This window comes from Propithecus coquereli, unplaced genomic scaffold, assembly GCF_000956105.1.
Source record: "Propithecus coquereli isolate 6110/MARCELLA unplaced genomic scaffold, Pcoq_1.0 Scaffold39, whole genome shotgun sequence".
NCBI lineage: Eukaryota > Metazoa > Chordata > Mammalia > Primates > Indriidae > Propithecus > Propithecus coquereli.
This window is the reverse complement of record NW_012149618.1, coordinates 8,255,248-8,275,071: the sequence shown is the minus strand read 5'-3', so window position 1 is coordinate 8,275,071 and position 19,824 is coordinate 8,255,248. Positions and strand designations below refer to the sequence as shown.

The 19,824-nt window shown below is 38.6% G+C and overlaps 1 protein-coding gene across 1 annotated transcript in view; it reads right to left on the bottom strand.

The window, feature by feature from the left end:
• Window positions 1-19,824, bottom strand: part of LTBP1 (latent transforming growth factor beta binding protein 1) — a 482,178-nt gene that overhangs the window by 403,338 nt on the left and 59,016 nt on the right. Inside the window, exon 3 of the mRNA XM_012652425.1 lies at window positions 10,863-11,160. Coding sequence (XP_012507879.1) covers window positions 10,863-11,160 — 298 coding nt within the window. The remainder of the gene's footprint in view (window positions 1-10,862; window positions 11,161-19,824) is intronic.

The window sequence follows — 19,824 nt, the reverse complement described above, 5'->3', positions numbered from 1 at the left end:
AAAAAAAATCATTAAGAACATGTAACAGAAAATGGTGTGAAGATGTTAATAAATTATTCACACAAAAATACAAAGTGTTTACAAAATTGTGGAAAATGTTTAATCTCACTAAAAAAATCTAAGAAACAATTCAAATTATTCTGTAAGGTGATAAGATTATACTTCATAAGAATATTCAAAACCACTGAGACTTCACAGACTGCAATTTATCAAAGTCTTATTTGACAGAAACCACATCTACTCTATCTAAAATATCAAAGACGTAAAATTATCTAATATACATATATCACTAATATATTTACTTTCACATAAAAATCACTACACTAATACAAAGCAACATAGCAACAAAGAAATTAATCAAGGAGCCCGCAAAGTGTTCCAACCTCAGGGAAAGTATTTCTAATGTGTACACTAAATTTTTCAGCTATTTAAGATTCACAGGTCACCTTTCAAGACATTAAGGGCAATTAAGTTGTGAAATGACTGCCTCATTACACAGAAATGGGTTTTCTAGGAATTTTTTTTTCTTTACTCCTTTGAAATAGCTTTCTTAAGCCAGGAGATAAATGGGAACCACAAGAATGAAAGAGGAACAGAAAAGGAGAGAAAAGAGCTTCACAAAGGGGGAGGGGGAAATGCCTGCATGCCCAGGGAGTGGGGAGTGGGAACTTGAGAGCATTTCCTTTCAAATTTCTTTTCTCAGAGTAAAGTGCATCCTAATCTTCTCAAAATGTCTCTGTCATCTTCCTGTTTGAGTTAAGAACATCCTTCCTAGAAATATAATTAGGAAGGATTAGCTGCTGCATAAAGAGGCTTTGAACAAATTAAGAAAGAATGATGCCTCACTTCAGATTCTGTCCATCAAATCTCCAAATACCGGCACTTGGCAAAACACCAGCAACCAGGCAAAAAACAAAAGGCAGTGCTTTGAAAGCAACAAAAGTGATGCCTATGTCAAGAAAGCCCTAAAATGAGAATTTTTAAAAATAAATTCTGTATCTATGATTGACAGTCCAGCTGATTTTTGAAGATTTGGGAACAGCGTTCTACATGGTAACTTACTATAATGAAGAGGTTGGCACATTTTCTTCATGAAACGGAATACGTTTTAAGTGAATAGTGACTGTTCTGAAAATAAACTTTTGTCAAACAGCAGTGATTTACTTGAGAATTCATGAAACAACTAAAATTTTTCACTTCTCTATACTTTTTATTTGTATTTTGGGCTTCAAAAATACTGTGCCAAGTATTTTTTCATATTTTGGTAAGAGGAGACAATGACATGTACAAGATGCAAGGAGAATATGGAACACAGGTCAGGAAGCCTGGGTTCAAGGCACAGCTCTGCTGCCACCTTTCTGAGTGACTCTGAGCCAGGCATGCAGACTCTTGCAGTTATAAAACTTTATGGTTTTCACTGGTTGAAAATTCTGGAAAAAAATAAATAAAGCTGTACCTAATTCTTGTTCTCTTTCCCATTACGCTCAAATAACTTTCAAAGGGACAAGTACCCAGGATAAATTCTATTCAAAGATACTAATATTTATAAAATGTTTCTTCTGTGTTTGGGGTGAGAGCTAACTCCATGAATCATATAACTCTGGAACTGTATGAACTTTAAGTGAAAAATAATTAAAGTTTGCCTGAACGTCCCTGTTTGCTTTCCACGAACACTCAAGCCAAACTTGTGTCAAAGTTCATGTCAATATTTAATACTCATGAGTACTAGGAAGTTTCAAGCTCATAAACTGGATTTACAGCATCATTTTCAGGAATTTTCCCAGGAGACTGGCTGCCTGGGCTTTGCTGTCACTCTTGTTTGTCAATATACCTGATGTCTATCAGAGGCATTCTAGGAAGTGCAAGGAGCAAGAAGACTCAGCACTGAATGGTCAAGAACATAAGACCCAGAGAATTAAATACGGTCTAACCCATGAAAAACCCTTACAACATCCAGAGAGATACAAGAAGTGAGTCCCCTCATTACCTAGAAGTGCCATGAAGAATGGGATGCCATAGCTGAACCACTTATTGTCCTGGGTTGGGGATTGGAGTGACTGAGTCAACCTTTGCCTACTCTGATCAGCGACTCCTTGGACTGGTCTCTTATCATCACTTTGGGGAAACTGAGGCAGCCTAGAAGATGGGTTAATATCTGCATTCCTGCTTGGTCAGACTTTTTGGATTCAGAGCAGTCATGTAATATCTTCACGTGTTCATTCACCAAGTAAGCACTGTTCCAGGCAGCGTAAATCGCAGACTCACACAAATTGAAATGAAGTTTCCCTGAGGAAACTGGGGTCAGTAGAAGGCATACGTGTTAAATAGGGAAGGGGGGTGTGGATTATAGACAGAAAATGCATGGGCAAAGGCCTCTGTCAGGAAAGAGCCGGGCAAGGTCAAGGAGCTGCTTGTGCCCACATGGCAACAACCAAAGAGCACAAAGGAAGACCAAGGAGTCAGATCCCACAGGGGTGGGGAAGTTTGATCTTTATCCTCTGAGCACTGAGAAGCTAGTGAAGGCTCTTAGGCAGGGCACAGCAAGATGAGACCTACATTTTGAAAAGATTGCTCTAGTTATGGACACAGGTTTGGCTTTAATCCTCTAGTACTTCACAAAGTCCCAAGCTCTTGGAACACAGGGGACAGTCAGGGCCTCCTCACCTTACTCATAGGAAAGTCCACCTAGCTCCAGTGGGTACAGAATTCCACCTCGTCTTTCAGGTTCTTCTTGCTATGACACACACCCACATAAACATCTTATCCAAAAATAGCAGTCCTGAATAATGACAGACATTTTTTCCTGGATTAGCAAGTCTAAGGTTTCTCCCCTCCATAATGCTTAAGCAGAGATTCTTCCCACTTAGAAGTTCTTGCCTCTGGGATCACAGGATCAGCTATTTCTGCCGGATCATCTCTAACATATTTGAGGAACATATAGATAGGTAAAAAAAAGATATTCAACCTCCAGAACCTCCATGAAAATGCACTAACCCCATGCATATTTACTGTGTAAGTTACTGAACTTTGCTTTTTATTTCCTACCTGCTGCATATTTTATATGATTTGAGGTGTACTTCTCACCTCTCTCACACAAGACTCACGCCATTTAGGCTCTTTATTCTGATCCCAGGCAACTCTGGGGCAGGGAACTGCTATAAAAACTTAGTCTTAAAATTTAGTCTACACTTTGCTCAAACAGAAACAAACTCTCACGCCAAGGGAAACAAGGAAAGAGGATTTAGTGCAACCCCAGAGGCACCTTTGGAGGGATTCATGGCAATATCTATGGAATGCAAAGAATATTCAAATGTTAAAAATTTTTTAAAGGCAATATAGTTTAGAGGTTCACTTTACAGACTGCCAAAATTTGAATCCTGGAGCTACGCTTACCAGCTGAGTGAATTTAGGCAAATTCTTTAAACCCTCTGCACCTCAGTTGCCTCAGCATGTAAAATGGGAATAATAATAGTATCCATTTCACATTGTTTTGAGAGGATTAAATGAAATAAAACCCAAAAAACGTTAGAATACTTTCTGGCACAGAATAAAGCACTCAGCAAGTATTAGCTATTATGATGGCATAGCAACAAAACACTATCCTGATTTCCAGCAATTCAACTAGGGAGCAAACTCTATCCCTGTACCCCCTCTTTTTGGTTGCAAACTTTGGGTTTCCACCAGACCCAGGAGCGTGCAGACATTACACAAGTGACCTCCCCTACTCTGTCCTTGTCTCTCTCACCTCCATACCAAAGTCTACTCTTCTTTAAAAGTCTCTCCCAGGAGGAAAAAATTAAGAGTTCCTTCCTTCCAGTTCCTGAAAACACTATCTCACCTCACCATTTTCCCCATGTATGTGCCTGTTTTCTCAAACGACAAAATAGGTCAGATCAACAGTTAGCAATATCACCAAACTTCACACAATTTTCATGGATTATGAAGTCCTCAAACATTTTAACATTGCTATGTCCAGTTAAGCTTGGTTTTACAATTTCAAAAAAGCCTTCTTCTGGAATTCCCACATATACATACCTACACAGCAGTATTCATATGAGCCAAAACTTGGTCAAAGGATACAGAAGTTCAGTTATGGAGGACAAATAAGCTATGAAGATTAACTACAGTTAATAACACTGTATTGTATACCTGAGATTTGCTAAGAGAGTAGATCTTAAATATTCTCACCACAAACAAAAACAAAATGGTAACTATGTGTGATAGATATGTTAATCAGCTTGATTGTGATAATGATTTTATAAAGTATACATATATCAGACCATCACATTGTACACTGTAAATACATGCAATTTTTATTTGTCAATTATACTTCAATAAAGCTGGGGACAAATAGAGGCAAAAATTTTAAAAATCCAAACATCCATCAAAAGCAGAATAAATAATAAATTGTGGTATATTCATAGGACAGAATAATCTTTGGCAATGTAAATGAACAAACTACAGCCACATGACTACATAGATGAATCTCAGACATAATACTGAGTGAAAAAATACACACTGTATCACTTATGTATATAGCAGAACTAGTGTTAAAAATCAAGATAGCAGCTCCCTCCGAGGAGGAGGAGGTGGGTAGCATCTAAGAACAAGGGGGCTTTGTAATGCTGGAAAAGTTCTATTCTTTAATGTGGATGGTACTTACGTGAGTGTGATGTCACTATGGAATAATCATTAGGCTGTGTGTGCTTATGATCTTTATACTTTTCTGCATGTAATTTCAATTTAACTTCAGTTTTTAAAAAGTTTAAATGTACATAAAATGATAACATCAGTCATTGGTTCAAATTTTTATTTCTCATCCCATCCCTAAGGCATCATGAAACGAGCACTATAAGCCTTGGAGTGAGTTCCTTTTCTTCGACATTCTAACACTTTGCCTTTTTTTCCACATCATAAAGTCGGGATCAAAACCTTCATCTCCCTCACAGATTTGTTGGGCAGATCAAATACAATAAGGAATGCAAAGTACTCTGCAAAATGTTCAGGGCTTTACAAAGGCAAATGGTGTTATTCCAAGAGAAAATGGTAACTCCTACAACATAAGTATTCACGGCACAATCCACAGACAAGGATTTAGATATTATTAATACTTACTTTCTCCAGGCAAAACTCAAAAAAAATATGTAAAGGACACATTTATTGAAGCCCTTCCACGTACCTCTATGGAAACAGAGATTAAAAACTGCCACAGTAAACATTATGATAATGGTAAGCACAGGGATGCACATAAGAGAAACCTGGGAGGTCAGTGGGGTCAAGGTGGGGGGTCAACACTGAGCAAGGTCCTCCCTTATAGTCTGAGAGATCATTTGGGGAAACTGTCCGTTCGAGTACTGAGTGCTCATTTGAGTGCTGCTTTAATAAGTTCAGTCAAGGTCCCAATATCAACTACCAATGCTATAAAAAGCCTGAAACCTCTCCCTAAAGTTTTAACTGTTGGTGCAGCTTTATGATGGGCTTTTTTACTTTCACGGGAAAAAAAAAAATGAGAAAGTCCAAATAAAGGGAATGAGTTTACATTTTGCTGTTTTTGTTGTTGTTAATTAGGAGGGCAGAATACTTCAAGGAACATTCCACAGGTTCTTTCTTCCATCCTTTTTTGAAGACTCACAAACATAGCGACAGGAAGATAAGAAGTGGGCAGAGATTAATGACAGTGTAGCACTCTCTTCTCCTTCCTGGCACAAATGTCACTCAGCACTGCTTCCTGACCCATGATAAATGTGAAGTATTCATGTCTCAAGACCTTTGAAAGGAGAACCCATCATCTCAATGTAAATTTTAAAGAGCCTTCTCTATATTTAGAAAATATCTGGCATGCTATAAACTCACTTGGTAAATAAAGAACACGTTTGAATTACTCCTGTTTTTTAAAAGAACTTTTATCTCCACCACATGTCTAAAAAAGATGACAGAAAAGAGGAATAATCAATGCCATTAGATAAATTCGGTCCTCTTAAATGGTTTGAGACAGGAAAAAAACTAGTTTTTCTGAAGAAACTAACCAACATTCTCTGTAACATCAGGACACCATAAGATGATGAAAACAGCCATCGCCAGGGAAGAAAAAAAGACTGGGTACGTGTGAGCTCTCTAGACAGATCCGACATCCATATCCTGAGTAAAACCAGACTTCCTTCTCAAGCTCAAAGAGAGGGCACTGGGTACACTGTCTCCTGCAGAAGTGCTTCCCTCTCATACAGCACAGATAACAGGTCCCATCCGATGAAGCAGTGGTCATTGTACCAGCATTCTCTAAACAACCAAAAGACATTAGCAGCTAAAGAATGTCCCTTATGTACCTCTGCCTCGTGTCCCCATGGTCAGTGCCTACAACACCCATCACAATTAACAAGGATAAAAATGAGCATTTTAAACTGATAAGAACAGATACTACACTTGATCTTAGCCAAAGGCAGAGAAGTGATGAAAAAAAAAATGGGCCTTTTACACAAGTCTAGACAGCTTCATTTAACAGCACTGAGAGTGGAAAACAAACTTTTATGGAGAACTTCAATGCATATGTGAATAATGATACTGACAGGTGATGAAAAAACAACTCTAGAAAGCTGAATGGTTTTGAATTTTCTCCTTTGTCGATCCTTCCAGCCATAACTTATAAGCATTAACACCTTTTTACAAATAGAACCACAGACCGACCCCTGGAATGCACCTACAATCCAACAGTGGCAATTCTTGGATGAACACATTGACAGCAACATTTGAATAACATCCAAATGATGCAATTATGATCATGGCCTCAAGTTTTAATATGGAGTTTCTAAGGAACCCAGTATTATAAAGGGGTGTAAAAGTTCAAGGAATCTGAAAAACGGCTGTGAAAATTTGTATACAAGAAGAGGCATCATTTGATCTTTTCATCAGCTCATGGAGTACCCATGATGTGGCCCATAAAACTGGAAAAAGTAACACCATAATCATAAACTTCAGTGAAAAGCATGAATGAAATTACCAACTACAACAATGACTACTGCCAGAATACCCTGGCCAAAGACTTTCCAAACCAATACCTGACCAAGTGGCCAGCCATGTACTACCGATACCCACTTGCTTTTAGTCCCTAATGGGGTACAGAGGATGAGCTTAGCTATGAAACCATAAAGCTTTGTCAGAGACCATCTATTTACCAAGCATCAGACACCTTCAAAGACCTTGGAGATCCATGATCTTACTAAAGCAATCCTCAAAAAATGGCAGGATGGAAAGACCCCCACATCCTCCTTCTCTCCCACCGTCGCAAGCCTGGACCGTACCTGATTCTCTCTCGCCTTGCCTTCCACATTCAACCAGGTGCCAAGGGTTTTCATTTCCAGTCACTCCTGAGTTCACTTCCTTCCTCTCCATTCCATCACTACTACACCTGTTAGACAGCCAGCCTGCAATTACCACTGATCCTAATCCATTTTAGATACTACAGCCAGATTAACCTTCCAAAGGACAAATTGTGGCATTCTCGTACTTGAACCTTTTTTTATTATTATGCTTTAAAACAGAAAATTTCAAAAATATAAACAGAGAATTCTGTAAGAAAGCCCCTTGTACCCCTTACACAGGTTGAATAATTACCAGTCCATAACCACCCTTGTTACCTCTGTACCCCACCCCACCGGGTTACTTTGAATCAAATCTCAGACATCATAAAATTTCATCTGTAAATACTTTAGTATGATTTTCCTCCTTACAAACATAACTACAAGGCCACCATCACAGCCCTCAAAAATCAACAACCATCCTTTTATATCATCAATTTTCTATCAATGTTAGCATGTTCATGCTTGTCCTATAATTCATCATTGTTATTTTTATTTTTTCGTTTTTTTTAAAATCAGGATAGAAAGATAATCCAAATACTGTGATTAGTTAATGTGTTTCTTAAGCCTTTTTTAAACTATAAGTCCTTTCTCCATTGCTTTTTTTTTTTTTTCTATTTTGTTTCGTGGGTTTTTTTTTTTTTTAGGATTTTTTGGTTGAAACCATTAGCCTGGTTTTCAACTTTATATTTTAAAGCCTCATATTACCTTATATTTGCACTAGTCTTCATCTTTATCAAGTTCCAATCAAATCATGTCCTAAATGTGGTCATTTTTAAATGTCCACAAAGTCCTTGATATATTTCTCCCTTCAAACAGCATAGCTTACCTCCACTGAGTGAGGACTAGACTTAGTGACTCGCTTCTAATGAGGAGAATAAGGTGAGAGCAAAGGTGTGTCACCTTCGAGACCACAGACTAAAAAGGCACTGTGGCTTTCTCCTTGCTCTCCCTAGTCTGGGATCACTCACTCTGGGAGAAGCCAGTGACTTCTGATCCACTTCCAGAAGCCAGTGGACCCTCCTATACATCTTAATCCTCCCTCCCCTAACCAGATCATGGGGCAATCTATAATCGTTTCTTAAGTAAAGATCAGAAGTGATAGCATCCTAGACCATCTCTTCTCCTTACCCCAAAGCACGCGGTCGGCACGCCCATATACACATGCCTGTAACAAATGCGAACATAAAAAGCATCTTCATTCAGCAGATGAAGTCTCCGAAGCAAATTACCCAACAACTTTATTTTACCAAAGCCAAGTCAGAGCTGAAACCTTAGCCTCCTCTTTGACTCACAACATTCTTGTCTAATTATACTGCTGCTACCAAAAGAAGAAAGGGAAAAAAAACTGTTCCTTTATCTGACATCCGACATATGGTTCTTACTAACAATCCATATATACACATCCTAGAGGGTCAAATTCTAACAGTGGATGGTGATATTCAAGATGAATAATGTTGCTTGTAAATTACTTCACAGTTTATGTAAGTAATAATGCTAGAAAAAAATAATTGCACTGCACAGTAATCTGACTCTTGATCACCAAAGCACAGTTCAATGCAGAATTCTTCTTTGTTTTTAAGATCCAGAACAACGCTGGAAGGGAGATGTCTAGCTATGATATAATCAAAGCTTTGTATCACTCCAAGGACACATAGTTACATTCATGTTCTGGCACCAAAAAAAAAAAAAAAAAAAGCACTACTATCCTTTAGAGAAGGGTTTTAGCAAACTAACCAAATCTGGCCCACAGCCTGTTTTTGTACAGCCCACAAGTTAAGGATGATTTTTCTCTTTTTTAATGCTTGACAAAAAAAAAAAAAATCAAAAAAAGACTATTTCATGACCTGTGAATTTATATGAAATTCAGATTTCAATGCCCATAAATAAAGTTTTATTGGAACACAGTCATGCTCATTCATTTAGGTATTGTCTATGGCTGCTTTTGTGCTACAAAGGCAGAACTGAGTAGCTGCAATGGAAACCATATGTCCTACAAAGCTAAAAATATTTACTATCCGGAACTTTACAGAAAATGTTTGCCAATACTTTCCTTTAGGACATGGATGCTGGAACCTATCTCCGCTTAAATTCTAAAACTGTCACTTAACTGTGTGATCTTGAACAAATTACTTAACCACTCTGTACCTCAGTTTTCTCATCTGTAAAATGGGGTTAATAATGACACCTACCTTATACGGTCATTGTGAGTTGTAAATTAATTATACATACAAAGCATGTAAAACAGTACCTGGCATACAATAAGCCTTTACTAAGTATTCATGATACCTACCATTCCTTCCTGCTGAGAGCTGCAGGATGTGTTTTCCAACAGAAATGCAAAGTGGTTAGACTTCAAACTAACCCCCAAATCTATTATCATGGTAGAACTGAAGTATTATAAGAAGAAACAAGAGAAAAATGAAGAAAAATAGGAAAAAGAAAAGAGGATTAAGGAGGGAAGAGAAAGGAAAAGTTACAAACACCCCACTCAGCAGAAATAGTAGGTGGCCTATTTAAAGAGAAGTATAAATTAGGATAATTTCATCTATAGTAACAGATTAAATAACTTCTGTGGGCTGACTGGGTACTCATCACCATGTGGAAGCTATCTCTATGGAGGGAAAGAGCATTCTAAAATTCCAAGCAAGTGACTTACAAATGAACTGCTGGTCAAGCCCATTTTTAAGTTAGGAACTTCCTGTATTTTACATTCCTAAACAAATGACAAGTGATAGTTGCAGTAAATTCTGTATCTTAGCATCCATACAGAATAGCTAATTAAGAGGAGACAATTTGCGTAAGGACCCAGTACAGCTGAAGGGCTCCTTCTAATACAACTCAGAGGAGGACAGGGGTAATCTTTCTGATCCATAAGTTCTCATTTTGTTCAGAATAGCACCTACTTCCTAACACTAAGGAAAAAAACTCATGTACCCATAAATAGAAAACAAGCTCATTCACCAAAAATGGGCCCGCATGGCAACTGGAAGATAAACATGGTGTTAACAGAAGATACACTTAACCTGCTACTGAGGTTGAGAAATTATCTCTTTCCATGGACTCGCTTTCATTTGAATACCTTCTTTGTGCAAAGCTGAGTTCCTATCTTTTCCATGTATCTTTTAAAAATCACATTCACTGTTTCTCTCTTTAAAATTATTTCAAAACTCTAAAGCACATCCCCCGCAAAAAAAAACAAAGAATTTTTAAACTCACAACTTCATTACTATCTTCATCATTCCCTCCCAAACTTGATCCCTATAACCCTCACTATTGCTATGGTTTATACTTACAGTAAATTTTCCATGCAGAGGCTAAACGCAAATATCAAATATTTTTAAGAGACTTGATATGTAAACCTAACATGTAAAACCTTAAGGAAAAGAAACACATTATTATCCAAATGATTTCTGCAAATTGTGCAGGAAAAGGGGAATGACTTAAAGCGATGCATCCAAGAAAGCAATTAAGATGCCCCTTAACCAGAGGCAAGTTCAAAACACTCACTGAGGATGTATCTGCTGGGAGAGTCCAACCGAAGGCTTCGGCTTGAGGGTCAAGGTCATCTGGGCCACAGGACTGACTCTTGGTAGAGTGTCTGCCTTCTTAGATGAAGTGTGCTTTGCTGCTTGCTCAGGAGGGACCCAGGAGGAGGCAGCCCCAGGATTCTGCCCTACAAAGACTGGCGACGAGGTATCCTGGGCAGCTGTTGTCTCACAGGCTTTGCCCTTGGTGCCCGGTTTACACACACAGAGTTGAGGCCGGAGACACATCCCTCCATTCTGGCACGGTGGAACACAGCTTGCTGCAGAGACAACAGAAGACACAGCTTTGAAGAAAAGCATTGTAGACTTTCTAATTCTTCCAAAGGGTTAACGGTAGCATCAGATTATTCTCCAATAAAATAAAACCACACTTAAAACACTCATCACGATGATGATAATGGTGGCGAATATTTATTAATGGCTTCCTATGTGACAGACATTATTCTAATGTATATCAACAAATTTAATCCCCTAGCAACCATTTTAATAGATATTTTATTTTGCCCATTTTATAGACGAGAAAACAGACACAGAGGTTAAGTAATTTGCCAAAGGTCACACAATTATTAGAATTGAAGAGCTGGGATTTGAGCTAGCTCCAAAGCCACCATTCTTTACCTCTTTACTATAGTAACCTCCCTGAAATGCATCAGAAAACAGGAAAAATCTTAAGAAAATGCTCTGTATTATTTTTAAGATGTGTTCCATGGCTTAAGTTTAAATTTAAGTTAATTTTAAATCTGTAAGCTTAAATATTTTGCTACAACTTGGCAAATAACAAAAGCCCAATCCCTAAAAGCGTTCTACTGCAGACTTCACCTTGTATAGGCTGTCAGAGCATGGAGACACTGTTTTAGAAATTTAGTCCAATCCATGCCTTGACATATGAAAAAACCAAGGGCAGAAAGGTTGAGAGTCATCTAATATACACCTGCTAGTTGGTACAAACTCCAGTGCACTGTACACCATCCCTAATCTTATAATGAAAGGCACCCAAAAAGAAACGACTTCAACTCCTATTTGCTAGGATGTCTATAATTTGCATCACCACACTTCTGACCAAGCAGAGTTTTAGACTTAGCAGGGCTGGGGGCCAGGGCTAAGGTAAGTGGATTTTATGATAGGCAAGGTCTCTTGGGAGTTTAGATGTTACTGACTTAAGTTTTATCAGGTTTTATCATAGGCCTATGGGCATATTCCCTCAGTCCCTTCTTTATTTGTTCAAATATATTTATCATGCTGCCCCTTTGCTATCAGTCCACCTTGGACTTAAACGCTTGTCCTGGGGCAGATCACATTGCCACATCTCCCACAAAATTCAATGCAAGATTCAGTCCACAAAACAATTACAAAATGAAGCTCAGGAGACTTAGTTATTAAGAGCCAAATGACCAAGACCTAACAGCTCTGAAACATACTGATTTTCTATAAAAGAGATAAGATACTTCTCCCATCTTTCTACGATATTATTCCTACCGGCTATAGCAAATGATTTAAAAAATGGCCCTTGAGTATTAGAATACCAGGTTGGCAAAATTTTCAAAAAGTTGGGAAGGATGAAAGAAAGAAAGAAAGAAAATTGAGCCAGCTCCCTAGGTGACCTTGTAGTCACTTAACCTTGGCCTCTGCACCTGTGTGTGTTTGGGGTCAGGAGAAGAGCAGCAGCTACTTGTCTTAAAATGGTCCCCAAGGGCTGTTCCCATATTTTGCTTCTCGAATTCAAATTCAATAGCTATATGCTTCTGGAATTCGTGATTCTAATTTATCAGAGTCTTTCTGACTGACTGAGCAAACTTTGGACGTGAGATACCTTGCTCAGCCACGGTTATTTATGGAATGTCACAGGAATGGGAATGGGCTCCACCCAAGAGAACAGAAGCACAGCAAGGGCTGGACTGGGCTCTCAAAGCTGTGCCTCTGCCAGAGATCACCCCCCAGGCACTTTCATGTATACATTCTCTTCATGCTTTCAATTAGAAACATGTTGCAGTTTAACATCTGAGAATGATTTCCGCTTCTCCTCCCTCCTAAGGTGTACCGCAAATGTCTTCTCATCCACAGGAAGGCTGCGCTGAGCAGCTTGCAAAAGCTGGCACCTATGCGGAGGCCAAAGACTGATGTCCAACATACCACTGAGAACATGCCACAGGGACCTGTCTAATCCATCCATGGATGGTCTGGAAACGTAAACGGGTAGCAATTATATTTAACTCTTAAAATTTTGCATGTGGTAGGTGGGCAGGGGAGGCAGAGAATAACAAAAGGAAAAAAATACTTTGAACTCACAAATTTTTTACTGGAAGAAAAAGAACAAGTTATATAATAGTATGGCCAATATATTATACAAATAAATTTAAATTTTAAAAGGACAGTAAGGAGAATCAGAAGACAATTTTCTCTTCTACCTACCCTATCCAGGCTCAGGCAGGAGCCCCTGGAGCATACAGATGAAGAGAGATTGGCTTGAAGTGGGGCAGGGGACAGATTCCCTAAATGCCAAGACAAGCCCTTCATGTGACATGAAAAAGCAAAACTCATGTCCTTGGATCACATTTTTATCAAGCCATTTTTCCTGTAATATTTGGACCCCATGCAGTTAGTAATGGTTCTCAAAGCATGGTACCCAGACCAACAACAGCAGTGTCACCTGGAAACACCCTAGAAATACACATTCCTGGGCTGCCCCGGGCCTGCTAAATCTGAAACTGGAACCCAGCAAAGTGTGACTGCCCTCCAGGTGATTCTGATGCACCCTCAAGTTTGAGAACCACTGACAGCATTTGGAAATTGACAGTCTTCCACCCATAAGTTTTTGAGGATTTATATTTTTATATACGCAATGTTCACATAATTGCTTTTATTTTGCTGAATTCTTGGCCATGAAAAAAGTATTTGTCTTATCTTGCCCTTATATTTTTAATGCAAAAGAGGGTGCGTTTTCCATGTCTATGCATTTCCGAAACCATACTTGTCACCATCTACCCCATGGCCAATGCAAAAAATTTGTCGGCATTTATGAGAAAACTATTATAACTGAGGTGTTGGACTGCGTGGAATATTAAAAACAAAGTCACAGACATACTGTCAAAATGGGCTTTTTTCCACCAGTTGGTTCGGCATTTGCCGGCCAGGCACTGGGCTGGGGTTCAACACAACCAGCAGAGGCCACATCGCGATCTTATCAGTGGGTTGGGCAGTAGTTCTCAGGCTTGGCTGCACATTAGCATCACCCAGGGAGCTTTTAAAACTCCTGAAACCCAGGCCGAACTCCAGACGGATTAAATTAGGATCTCTGGGGGAGGGCCCCAGGCTGCAGTAGTTTAACTCCCCAGGTGATTGCAATGCGCAGCCAAGTCTGAGAAGCAGTAAGTTAGGGAACAAAATCCTAATCCAGACTTGCTGACAAACTAGTCTTCCTAAAATGCTGCTTTTGAATCATTTTTTTTTCTCCTTCATTCAAAAACTTTCAACACATTTTAGCTGCCCATGGGAAAATTTCAAGACCATCTACATCTGGCCCAAACCCCCCTTCCCACCCTTGTTTCCCACTGGTCCATCCCTGCAGAAGCTCACCAGTCCTCTGGGAGTCCCACCTCCTTGCCTCTGCACACAGGGTGCCCCGTCCAGAAACACAGGCCCCACAACCCATCAACCGCATCGGCAACCCCTGTCGTTCGAGTTCGAGTTCTTCCTTCTTGGTGAAGTCTCTCCCACGTGCCTGCCCGCCCTACCGTGATCTTTGTGCCACCCGGCTCCCTTCCCACTTTAATCATCCACTTCACATTTCACACGTGCTGTCATGTATTATTAGGCTCACATATTATTAGTCATCTGTTTACAGAGTTATCTCCTAATTGCCAACTAGATTATAAAATGGGAGGTTGGTTAAGGAGCTTATGCAGAACTTTCTGTACCCTGGGTCAGGAGTTTGCACTTCATCTTGGTTGACTGGCTGACATAAATGTTTAGAGCCACTACTTTCCAAAGGATGCTGGGATTTAAGGACATCTACGAAGGAAAGACAGTCAATTGGCTCTTAATCCATTGCTTGATAATGGCTACACCTCCAGACTTGGTTTGCAAGTTATTCCACCAAACAGCAGATGTTTCTCCATCAAAATTAATGTTCAAATATACTCTGCAAATTCACAAGGTCTGTAGTAACACTTAACAGGATGTTACAGTTACTCATAGAAACAGTTTCTGAAGCCAGATCCAATATGTTCTAGAAGAACTCTGAACGGTAGTGACAGTGAAACAGACTAGTCAAGGACAAAGAGAAAACATCACAATGGGCTGGTGGGAGCTGTGATGAGTTACTGAACTTCCCATACAAACGTACATTAAGGGGGTTGAGCCTAAGAAGTTCAGGTGCAGCAGGAAAAAAAAAAGAGCTTCTGGGAAATATCCAGTTTGTGGAAAGGATCTAGAAAGGAAGGATCTAGGAAAAAATCTAACAATTGATAAAATAGACAATCCTATAAATGAACTCCTGCTCAAAAAAGCATAGTGAATTAGCCCTCTACCCTCCTCCATTCCAAACACAATGATTAAAAAAAAGTTTACGTTAAAATGATAATTTCTTCTGCTGGTCATGAAGGAATAACTGTGACCAAACAAGCGTCCTTGCCATAAATAACTGGAGGGCTGGATGTAAGAAATAAATCTGTTTTTGGACACTGGAACACTGGCAGCACAAGACTGTGCTTCCCAAGAGAAGGGAATCAAATGAGGCGAGCCCTGCAATCCCTAAACCTTCTGCAGAAAGCACTCTGTGGACCACGGCACAGGGAGGAAAACAAGCAGAGCCTGAGTGGTTTTGCCCAGCTGGGGAGACAGAGACCTGCCTCAGGAGGCTGGAGCAGCTGGAATCTGCAGGGCAGAGAACTAGAGAGAAGAGACCTGCACACAGAGACAACTCAGAAATCTGCACAGGGGTCCCCATGAATCTTTGCCCGATACTAATCTGCACAGGCCTAGGGTGAGGCCAGACAAAAGACAACTACCTGTAAGGTGCAAATTCCCAGCGCTCTCCTAGGATGCTGTTCCAGTTCTGAGCTGCTAGAATCAGAATATTCAGTAGAGACTCCAGAATTAAACTGCTTTGGAAAGGATAGTATAACCTCGATATCAAAATCAGACAGGAACGTACCCAAAAGAAACAAATTACAGTTATGAATATAGATGCAAAATACCAAAATATTAATAAATCAAATACATCCATATTTCAAAAACAAAAAAGTAGAATTAATTCCATAAATATGAGGATGGCTCTAATGTTAATAAATCTGTCAATGTAATTCCTCATTAAAATTAAAATGAGAATTTATCTCAATGGGTACAGAAAAGCTTCCAATAAAATGTATCACTTATTCATGATAATAAACAAAACCTGTTAGCTAACTAGGACTACAAAGGGATTTCCTTATTCTGGTAAACAGTATCTATAGCAAATCCCACAACAAACAGCATATCAAAACCTACAGTAAATATTATAAGGAAATTGTAGAATGTATTTCTACCAAAGTTGGAAAAGAGTCTAAATGTCCACAATAACCTCTAATAGTTAATGTTGCACTGTAGGTCCCAGGTGACAAACAAGAACAAGAAATAAAAGGTACAAATACTAGAACAGAAGAAACAAATGTATCATTATTTGTAGTTTACCTAATTGTCTTTGTAGATAATACAAAAAATAGAAAGGTCAGCAAGGTTCTTATCTAGTGAATCAGCCTAGAAAAATAGACATTATTCCTGTAATGTGCAATATGGATTGACACAAATGTAATGAAAAGAAGATACCATTCATAATAGCAACACTAATTATAAGATACCTATCAAATATCTAACAAAAGATATGTAAGACTTTTGAAGGAAGTTACAAAGCATTTAAAAAGCAAAATGAGGGGGGGGCCTGGATATCAAGATATACCCCATATGCATGGATTATAAGATTTAATTTAGATAGATATAATTCTCTCCAATCTTTCCATAGATTCATTGCCATTCCGATTAAAATCTTAATCATTTTACAAATTGACAATCCAATCCCAAAATTAATACCGACATATTCGAAGGCCAAGAATGGTCAAAACAATGCTAAAAAAGAAGACTGAGGGGAGATCTGCATTACTAGATATTAAGGTTTATAAGGTTCAAATAATTAAGACAACGTGGTGCTGGTTCAGAGATAGAAAAACAGAGCAATGAAATTTAATAGGAATCTTGGAAACAGATTCAAATATAAATGGAGCCTTGGAAAGTGGTGGAGAAAATATAGCAAATCTATAGGGAAACAATGTACTTAATAAATTGCGTTGGAAAAGAAATAGCCATCCATCTAAAAGAATTAACAAATTAAAAGAATTGTGAAAAGAATGACAATTAGATTGTGCTTCACACAAGAATATATGTTCCAGATCCTTAAAAGAAAATATGAGAAAATATCTTCATGATTTGGGGTAAGAAGAATTTCTCAAATGTGAAACTCAAAAAGGACTGATAAACTTGACTGTATAGAAACTTAAAAGCCATCATACACAAAATTGAAAGACAAATGACAAAGAGAAAATACTTGCAACATATTTAATGAAGGATTAGTAACCAAATATATCAAGAATTCCTACAAGTAGGAAAACAACAAACAAAGAAAAAATGAAAAGAGCCTATGAACCAGCCATTTACAGATGATGAAATTTGAGTGGCAAACAAACAGGAACAGATACTCAAATTCTTCAATTATCAGAGAACTGCAAATCAAAACATCAAGATGCAATTCCACCTTCAAGAGACCAGCAAAAAGTCTGTTACCACCACCCCAGTAAGGAATCTTGGAAACAGACTGGCAAAGACATAGGAAAATGAGAACTCATATTTACTACTGGTGGGGACATATTTTATACCCACCTCTATGAAAGGCAATTTGGCAATATCTACTATGGTTATAATGTGAAAACCCTAATACTCAGCAATTTCACTTCTAAGCTGTCATATGTTCAAGGAGGCATATACATAAATATTCACTGTACAGTAATTATAGCAGCAAAATATTGGCATTGATAGATGAATTAATGAATAAACTATGGTATGTTCATACAATGGAATACTAGATAGCGGTTAAAATTATGATGTACATCTGCACCTAGCAACATGGATGGATCTTAAAAATAACACTGGCTGAAGAAAGCAAATTACAGGATGCTACTTCATATTACTGCCCTTTATATGTTCATATTATAGTAACAGTCCCTATAAATTTTAAAACAATACTACTTGCTTTTATGGATACATATGAAATGAACAAAAGTATAAAAATATGTACCGGAGTGACACAAAGTTCATGACTAAGTTCATGACCTCTGGGAAGGAAGTGGAACAATACTTCACTTTATTGGAATATATTTTTCTTAAAAAAAAGAGTTGGGTAGCAAATATGACAATAAGTAGATATTAATGTATTAACTGTGTGTAGTAGAGACATAGGTATTCACTATTGGTTTTTTTGTGTACTTTTCAATTGTTCATAATCAAAATAATTTTTAAAAAAAATAATCCAACAGAAAAAGCCAGTGAGAATTGAAGACAGTTAAAACCTGCTCCTTGATCCACAGGGTGAAGGGGTGAGGATGCAGGTGGGATCAGCCAAAAGTGGCCAAAACTGCCACCAAGACAATGATGAACTGTTTGTACACGCCAGGTTTGCAGAAAGCCCACTGACATCAAGATCTGGGTGAGCAGGTTAGGCAACGTTATCCTACTCCACCCTGGCTACCAGGTTGGTCTTCTGAAAACACTCTTTCATCATTTGAAACAGTCAAAATTGAGTAAATTCTCCATTTTTGCCCAAATAGTAAAATAGTGTCAGATTTCTTCCACTTTTGAATCTATTCCAGTTTGACAAGCTGATACTAATGTTCTTTAAAAGTTCAGTGATTGTATTTTTAGGAAGTAACCCATGCCCTGAAGCTCAGCTTCTATTGCTTTTAATTCTAAAAAAGTAACCCTTAGTTATATTTAAAACTTGCCTCAGCCCACACAGTGCAGTGTGACTCTCTGCCCCCTGCCTTTCTCTCCAAACAAGTTGCAGCATGTCTACCCGCATGTGTCCTGGGGAGAAATGTGAGTCTAACTGCGTCTTCTGTGATCAGAGACAGCAGGTGAGAAATTGCTTTGCTGTGTGTGTCTTCACAGTAATTCCCAGCTGCCCTTTGAAGTTATTCAATAACACTGAGATATCAGATCACAAGAAACATAGCATGAGGTCACACGTCTTAGTCTGTGTCTGCTCGTTGTACCAAACCCAAATAAATGCTGTACTTTCCTTGTAAATATCTCTGGGTCAGCCTCCTCCAAAATCCCAAAAAAGGAAAATATTAGCATAACATCTCAATGCCTTTTCTATCCAGCCTTCTGGAATAATGAAGAATTCCACGTACTCGAACGTTCTAGATAGGTAAACCATGCCCCATCGAGCATTAACACATTTAATAACCTATACAGGGTTTTGATGGTTATGAAAATCCATTTGAAATACACAAGGGTGTATGTCTGCTTTCATTGTTCTTTCTCCTCCCTCTAATTCACACTGTCAAGCCACACGGGCTTTCTCAAAACCGTTCCCGCTCACTTGTCTTTCTCATCTACTCTAAAGTAACCACCAAGCAGATAGACAGTTTGAGCACAGCACAAAGGCTGTGTGCAAAATCTCATGGTTTCAGTCAGGAGTTTAACGCCTTTATGTCAAGTACTCAGCCCCTGTCTAACCAATTCCCCTGAAAGCTTGAGGTTCTCTAAGGCTGAGCTCAGCAGGAGTGGCTGCTACCATGTCATTTAATTTAAAATAGGTGGTCATCTGGGGCCAAACACACCCCTCCCAATGCCATCAATAACTGTAAAATCACTCACAGAATATAACATGATTAAAT